The sequence below is a fragment of the Limulus polyphemus genome, unplaced genomic scaffold (assembly GCF_000517525.1).
Source record: "Limulus polyphemus unplaced genomic scaffold, Limulus_polyphemus-2.1.2 Scaffold3003, whole genome shotgun sequence".
Classification (NCBI taxonomy): Eukaryota; Metazoa; Arthropoda; class Merostomata; order Xiphosura; family Limulidae; genus Limulus; species Limulus polyphemus.
The window spans coordinates 8,222-17,176 of NW_013668613.1; the positions used below are offsets into that span (position 1 = coordinate 8,222).

Genomic DNA, 8,955 nt, shown 5'->3' on the forward strand with positions numbered 1-8,955 from the left:
CTGTTTGTTAATGCTTACTCAGATTTGAAATCTATAAAAGGGGTGACACGAAAAGTTACGTACGTTTCGAATTGGAAAGTACCACTGTTGAAGGTGAACGTCCCCCACCCCCAAGCCCCGCCGATTTTCATTAACAGAAAATCAAAACAAAAACTAAACTTTTCAAAACAAATTTACAGTGAAATGCCAACAACAAAACACAGAACTCTCAAAATATGTAAGTAACTACAATTATCTTACATAAGAAGTTTCTTCATCTCTTTGTAATCCTTTTCGTAAACAGGACTAACAGCTCACGGGGTTCTCGTACCCTTACGTTTTGTGACATCATTCAGAAGAACGTACTTCACGGTGAATTAGAACTCTGCTATTGGCGGGAGTTCAGCGAGGCACAACGCAACGCTCCTAGCGGGAAAACCGGTTTACACGTGCACCTCTAGCGGCAAAGTGCGGAGCAGCCCAAGCGACACGAAGTGCTCGGTGGTACTTACTTATAGATAACCCAAGTACTGGTGGAGGCGTACAAGGAGCAACAGTTTACCAAAGATCCTAATAAACCTCAGATTATCGAAAAATAAGATTTACTTCGGGGTTTTTGATATTTTTCATTAATTGTCGGTGAAAGTAAAATTTGAACAAATGGCTGGAGAAGTAAATGCACTACCCCAAGTTCAACAAAAGGAGACCCAAAGCACCACACATTCAGCTGCTGTGACGGCCACTGTTAAGACCGAGTCAACGGGTGTAGGAGAAGGGCTTAAGCTAAACCCATGGTATTTCAAGACTGTTCCAGGTATATTGAAGCTTGTCCAAGTGGTAAGTGGAAAAACACCAGCCCGTATTCTAAGACCTTCTTACGAAGTTCGTATATTTACAATACTGTTGTTCTCTTTGATTCGTGATGATTTCAACCAAAAATTGATCCAGTAAAAGGTGATTATTTAGTTATTGAGATTTAATGTGTTTTATACCTTTTCTCCCATAAGTACACCTGATCACACCACCAACCCCCATGTGGCTCAGCGGTACGGGGAAAGTAAAGTAAAATTTGTTAACATATATTATCGGTGTTATATAATAGAAATAACCGATGTAATAATATTAACTTTGAACACTGAATTATCACTCTTCCGTTGAGTACTCTTCCTCCCACCCCCCCGTAGCTCATCGGCAAGCCTGGAGATATATATCGCTTAAAACCGCGTTTCAATACCTGTGGTAAGCACAGCACAGATAGCCTATTGAGTAGTTTTGCGCTTAACAACAAATAAATAAAAGCCTTATTTTTTTATTTTACTTGCAATTTATTTTAAGTTTCTGACTTTTGCACTAAAGCTAGCTCTTGGCTACTTTTCTTAAAATTAAAGAATATTCTTTTTCAAATTAGTCGTCGTATTAATGTTGTTCAAAAATTCAGATTGTCATAGTTTTTAATTATTCACCACCTAAAATATAGTTCGTATTTATACTACAGGAACCTTGAAAATGTTACATAAGATTTTTAATATCCACGCCAGGATTTTATAGCTTTACATAAATTAGCACACGTTTCAATAATATCACAACGTGTTGTTACTAGGCTAAAGTAATATGTATGTCGAAACTCTAACCCAAGATGTAGAAGGGGCTAATAAGAATGTAGCACATTGTGTTTTATCGGGTGTATGTTAATCACACGTAATGACTTGCTAATATAATGATGTAAAAAAAAATTAAAATAAAGTCCCATGGAATTAATGAAGGCACAAGCTTGGTCACATCCTAGATGTGCTATTTCCCTAAATGGATGTTATTCCACAAGATCGTTGTCACAAGTGTTCTTCTTCCTACTTGCTCTGACGTCACTAGGTGAAGGGGTGTGGCCGTCATTACCTTGTTTACAGCCATTACTTTTCCAGTCAAACAATCATTACCCAATGTCAGTTTTTTTTTTTGGTTGTTTTTTTTTTCTTCTTACTATTATGGAAAACTCGCGAGAAATTAAAAGTTTGGGCTGAAACGTTTATTTCTTGCAGTGTACAACAGCGTTTTGTGGTCATAAGTGGCTATATCTTTACATGATGTGCAGAAAAACCCATAATCAGCATCGTGGGAAATTTCTCATCCTGCAAGTTGACGATGTTAATCGTTTTAGATGTGTATAAACCTGGTACATCTATACTTAATACTATGGCCAGGTGGTTAGCGCACTCGCAATCTGTGGGTCGCGGATTCGAATCCCCGTCCCACCAAACATGCTCGCTCTTTCAACCGTGGGGACGTTATAATATGACGGTCAATTCCACTGATAGTTGATGAAAGAGTAGCCCAAGAGTTGGCGGTGGGTGATGAGGACTATCTGCCTTCCCTCTAGTCTATCATTGCTAAATTGGGGATGGCTAGCGCAGATAGTCCTCGTGTAGCTAGCTTTGCGCGAAATTCAAAACAAACCCAAACTTAATACTATATATCATTGTTTTGATGATATGCATAGACATAGTGCACCTATACTTAGTACTATATATCATTATTTGTATCATATGCATAAGCATAGTGCACCTGTACTTAGTGCTAAATATCATTGTTTTTATGATATGCATAAACATAGTACACCTATACTTAGTACTATATATCACTGTTTTTATGATATGCATAGACATAGTGCACCTATACTTAGTACTATATATCATTATTTGTATCATATGCATAAACATAGTGCACCTGTACTTAGTGCTAAATATCATTGTTTTTATGATATGCATAAACATAGTACACCTATACTTAGTACTATATATCACTGTTTTTATGATATGCATAAACATGGTACACCTATACTTAGTACTATATATCATTGTTTTTAGGATATGTTATTGCATAGACATAGTGCACCTATACTTAGTGCTATATATCATTGTTTTTATGATACACATAAACATAGTACATCTATAATTAGTACTATATATCGTTAAAGGAGATTATCATGCTAATTACAACCGACTGTTTTGCTCCTCGGTAATTATTTTTTTCACTTTTAAGAAAGCTTCCTGTTATTTCAATCATCCTGTCTCGTTTACTCTTTGGTCAAATTTCTCGTTACCGATAGTTTTTGTTGTTGTTTTTCTATAACACTACAATCATACTCGAATGTTACTTGAAAAAATATCTTGTTATCAGAACGTTTCGTGTTTTTACAACTATTCTGTAAACGTTACTTGAAAATATATCACATTATGAGAACGTTTCGTGTTTCTACGAACATTTTGTAAACGTTACTTGAAAAGATATCACAGTATGAGAACGTTTCGTGTTTCTACGAACATTTTGTAAACGTTACAGAAAAGATATCACATTATGAGAACGTTTCGTGTTTCTACGAACATTTTGTAAACGTTACTTGAAAAGATTTCATATTATGAGACAAAATGTTCGTAGAAACACGAAACGCTCTCATAATATGAAATCTTTTCAAGTAACGTTTACAGAATAGTTGTAGAAACACGAAACGTTCTCATAATGTGAAATATTTTCAAGTAACGTTTACAAAATGTTCGTAGAAACACGAAACGCTTTTTACAGAACAGTTGTAGAAACACGAAACGTTATGATAGTATGAAATCTTTTCAAGTAACGTTTACAAAATGTTTGATGAAACACGAAACGTTCTCAATGTGATATATTTTCAAGTAACGTTTACAGAATAGTTGTAAAAACACGAAACGTTCTCATAATGAGAAATATTTTCAAGTAATGTTTACAGAATAGTTGCAAAAACACGAAACGTTTTGTTACTTGAAACGATCTCTTGTTATAAGAGTTTCGTGTCTGTATAATGTAACGTTTCTTGATAAGATGTGTTTTGTTTTAATAAGTTTCATGGCCCTAAATTCACTCTGTAACTTCGTTATTTGTGTTGTTTGGGGTTACAGAAAATTTACCTTGCATCACTTAAACACCCGATTTCTGCACTAAACAGAAAACAAGGGACATTAATCAGATATCTACCAATCATTTGATATTATACAGTCAACAAGGGCTTGTTTCCCATAATGATCACCTGATAGCAATACGTTAGATAAGTAATAGTCAAATAACAATGCGTATTCAATATTATCAGATAATGTACTAATAATGACGATATACAACCAACAATATCAGATACCTCCTACAGCATGACTTCACACAATCGACGGTAGCAGTTTCCTGACAACAATGTGCCAGTATACTAACAAAATACTAAATTAACAGCGTTCCTTTAAAGTGTGTAGACTGGGCGATATCAGATACTGTACTAATCACGCAGTAATAGATTGTTAACAATATTACGTTTCCAGAGTTTATTCTGGAAAGGCACGTGGTCATCCATGAGCTGAATGGCGTGCTTTTTATTATTATTATTGCACGTCAGCACGGCGTAAAAATAGAAGTTGATATATCATCAAACAAAAACTAATTTTTTAACTGTTTCACTGCCACATGAATATAGATTTAGGGAACACGTTACCCATTCTTCTTCTTGGCATTGAAAAGCATTATATGTTCCGATAAATAATTACGCGCAATAAACTCAATAATTTTGTAATTAAAAGATCACAACTATTGCATACTAATTTCCAAATCTTATAAATAAATATAGGAATGATTCTTTATACAGTACTGTTTATGCTTTTATGTGTGCGTATGTATGTTTTAGCGCAAAGCTACACAATCAGCTGTCTGCGCCATGTCCGTCGCAAATATCGAACCCCGAATTTTAATGTTATATTACCGATAAGTCATTGAAGGACTGTACGTATCTAAAAAATAAATCTGGAGGAGTTATCTATAAAAATGGCGGTGATAGAATTATTATTTTTCTTGACACAAGTATTGAATCGGTAAATATGATAATAAAAAGTAAACCTTTATATTTCAATCTTTACCTACTCAGAATGGAGGAACTAAAGTTTTTTATTTTCAATTATCTGACTTAGGTTTATGTAATACGGTAAAAATGTAGAAGTACTGTAAACCAGCTGTAAAAGTTTTAAAGCAGGGAATGAGTTGTAAACAGCTACCTTGTTTGGACTTGTAAATCCCGAAACTACCTGCAATTTTTACATACGTGATATTACCGTGACAGACAGCACTGATACAGAGGTCAGGCTGCTTATGTAGTGCACCTAGATTGAAGATGAACTTATATACATCTGTTTGTTTCATGTAAGGCGGTTTAGTTCACATACATACACACACACACACACACACATTCAAAGAACCAAGACGGGTTTCTTGGACTCTTCGAACTTCACTTGCGCAAGAGTCAAATACGCACGCTACGTTTTCTCGTGCTTGTTGCGAGCCTTAGGGTGGTAGCTCGCATGGTATGCGTGTTCACGAGGCCCACCAGCACGGTCCAATCTATCTAGTTTATACACCTCCCATTTCGGCTGCAAGGTTATACCTTAGCCGCGGCGTGCCCCGGATGTTTTGTGTGGAAACTACCTGTGGCTGCGTCATTACGACAAATTGTACAATAAAATAATGATAGTTACCAGCGGATCGGAGAACATACGTATTATATATGCATTACTGCAATGTTGCTTAGTGAGCTTTATAATAAATTCTTTTTCCTTTTATATCAAATACATTATTTCCAAAACCGAGAGCACAACTGTACAAGTAAAAACGTTTGTGTTATATTCCAATCACAAGGGAGAATTCTTTCCTGACTGAGATTTTTTCGTAATTTTGCAATGTGTTATTGTGCTTTAGCAAACAAATTACAAAATAGACAATTTTTGGCCAAATTTAGCGAAAAAAGTATTTTGTTTGGTATCATAACTGTTTGTTATTTATTTAGTGTCTTTAATCAGTTTATGAATATCATTGTTTTAAAAAATCTGTAAATAATACTGTACTGCGAATGACATGAACCACAATATGTAGAACCAGTTTTTGGCATTGTGTCACGTTTCTGTGTTTGTGATCACTCGTGAATTGGGTCTTTTCCAGTTTTCTGTTGGACCAGCCCTGGTTGATTTATTATTTTATAAAGTTAGAATTCCTAAAGAGTTGGTAATCAGAGTAAATGACGAAACCTTAAACCATTGATAAAGAGGAACTCTGGTGGCGTTGTTAGTTTTCACCGCCATTCCTAAAGCCTTTAAACATTTTTTCCCGTGTACAAGAGAGTCAGTCACACAAACTTAATTCTAATTTCGTATTCAGAAAACATTACGAAATTTTTGGAGTTATTTTTAGTATGAACAGTATGTAACGGGTGAGCGGCTGTCTTACTTTATTTTACGGCTAACGCATGTGTCATTTCTCGTGAATTATGTTAAAACTCGGAGTTTTCTTACTCTTCTTCTTATATTTCGTAATAACTTATTTCAATCAAAAATGTCAAAAGCACGTATAGACAGATATGCTGACGTGGTTATTCTAATGTCAATTTAATTCTTCAGACTTACTAGTCCACCTCTACCCAGTCTAATGCAGCTTCATAATACTCCCCACACATCCACAGTGGATAGTGGGACAGCTTTATTAAAGAGTGCGCTAGCACTTTCCATATAGGGATGGCATGGACGCCCGTATTAAAGCAACAGAAAAGTAATCTGGATTTTCTTCTCCATAGGTCAATAGAAGCTAGATATGAAGAGCTACTTGGCATAGTCGCTCTATATCTGGTGTATATGCTGCTTTTTTAGCTATCCAGAGCGTCCCAAAGTTGAAAACAGGCGAATAGCTAAAAATCGAGATTTCTTATTTTCGTTCATCATCATCATCATCTTTCTTTATCAGGCCTAGCGCCTACCTAGTTCTAACAGTAACCATAATTTTATCATCATTTGATTGAGCAAAACAGTGTTCATGATCTTTGACTACATATTAAATTATTATTCTATGCAAAATTTATAAAGCTTTTAGAATACACTCTATAACTTAGTAACCCACGTACGCCATCTTATTAAAAAAAAAGTAAGCTGCAACTTTATAATATTCTCCGGACTGGCTGTGAGGGAGAATATTATAAAGCTACAGTGGACTGGCTGTGAGGGAGAATATTATAAAGTTGCAGTGGACTGGCTGTGAGGGAGAATATTATAAAGCTACATTGGACTGGCTGAGAGAACTGTAGCTTTATAATATTCTCCCTCACAGCCAGCCCACTGTAGCTTTATAATATTCTCCCTCACAGCCAGTCCACTGTAGCTTTATAATATTCTCCCTCACAGCCAGTCCACTGTAGCTTTATAATATTCTCCCTCACAGCCAGTCCAGTGTAGCTTTATAATATTCTCCCTCACAACCAGTCCACTGTAGCTTTATAATATTCTCCCTCACAGCCAGCCCACTGTCCACTGCAACTTTATAATATTTTACCACACAACCAGCCCATTGTCCACTATGGGTTTAATACTGCAGACTTACACGAGTCCCTTCGCTACTATCTACTGTAGGCTTACTAGACGTTTTCTTTGTTTTATGCAGGCTTACTAGGCTCCTTTTTCCCAGTCTAATGTTGACTTGTATATTTTACTGCAGGCTTACTACACCCACACCCCTCCCATCTACTATTGTCTTACTAGGCCCTTTTTCTGTTTACTGTATTGTAATTCACCCATGATAGTTCCATGAGGTGGTGTACAATTTAATCCACACGCATTTGACAGTGGTTATAATATCGTTTGTTTGATTCAGAAGTTTCAACAAACAAACGAAAACGATGGTTTTTGGCACAATGAGAGGTAAAATTTGTATTATTAGGTACAACCGACTAGTTTCTGTAATACAGGACTAATGTCTACATTTTTAGCTTAGCCTATATTCAGCTACAACCGTTAATAGGTAGGTTCGATTTTAAAAATGAACTTAAACTTATCCATTAACGGTTGTAGCTGAATATACACTGTAGACACTAACCCTGATGTTACCCAAACTAGTTGACTGTAACTTAATATTAAAGGTGTTACCATTCATTGTGCCTAAAAAAATAAATTGAGTTTCAACCCACTTACATAAAGGACTTTCTGCTCATAGCAGTCCCTAATTTTGAACGGTTAAACAAGATGGAAGACAACTGGTCAACAACACTTACCGCCTACTCTTGTGCTGTTTTAATCTGACAAAATAGTGGGATTTGAACGCCATTTTGATAGCCACCTATGACCCAAAAGTTTGTAACGCGTTTTATGTGGCAAGCGATTGTGAATCATAAATTCTTGTATTCACCATCCGAGCACACTAACTACTAAGCCACGCCTGGCCCCACAATAACATTTATACTAATATGTCAGTAAAACTATTTACATACTATGTAAAAGTAAATAAATAACATTAATTTTAGAAATAAAATTTAGAGAATAAATTATTTTAATAACCATCTAGTTTAGTACAAAGTTGACTCATCAAAAAATATACGTATGTTGTGTTTTTCAGACAAAATTTATAAATTGAATTTTTATAACTGATGCGCATTTTTGTTGTTGTTGTTTTGTTTGATGCATAAACTGGTTGTAATTGAAACATGTTTTATTTAAAAGTCGCTCATTTAACGTAACGTGAAAAAACAAGGGGTTATCAGGTCCTCCAAGACGGTACCTGTACACCCACTCGTGAATAAGGGAAAACTTAAACCCACCCTTTATTTTTTTAGGAAGTTTTCGATCCCCCTATTAAGCTCTGGTAAAGTATCTCTCTTCTACTGCTTAGGGCCTGGCATGGTCAGGTGGTTCGTGGGTTCGAATCCCCGTCCCACCAAATATGTTCGCCTTTTCAGCCGTGGAGGTGTTATAACGTGACGGTCAGTCCCACTATTCGTTGGTAAAATAATAGTCCAAGAGTTGGCGGTGGGTGGTGATGACTAGTAGCATTCCCTCTAGTCTTTTACTGCTTAATTAGGGACGGCTAGTGCCGATAACCCCCGTGTAGCTTTGCGCGAAATTCACAACGAACAAACTTGTACTGCCAACAGCACCTCTTTTCATAAGC

General features: G+C 36.0%; 1 protein-coding gene across 1 annotated transcript in view; it reads left to right on the forward strand.

The window, feature by feature from the left end:
* The first annotated feature begins 459 nt into the window (after nt 1–459).
* The window catches only part of LOC106468422 (plasmolipin-like), a 36,381-nt gene continuing 27,885 nt past the window's right edge, over nt 460–8,955 (forward strand). The window contains exon 1 of the mRNA XM_013928850.2: nt 460–816. Within this exon, the coding sequence (XP_013784304.1) occupies nt 640–816 (177 nt within the window). The 5' untranslated portion in view covers nt 460–639. The remainder of the gene's footprint in view (nt 817–8,955) is intronic.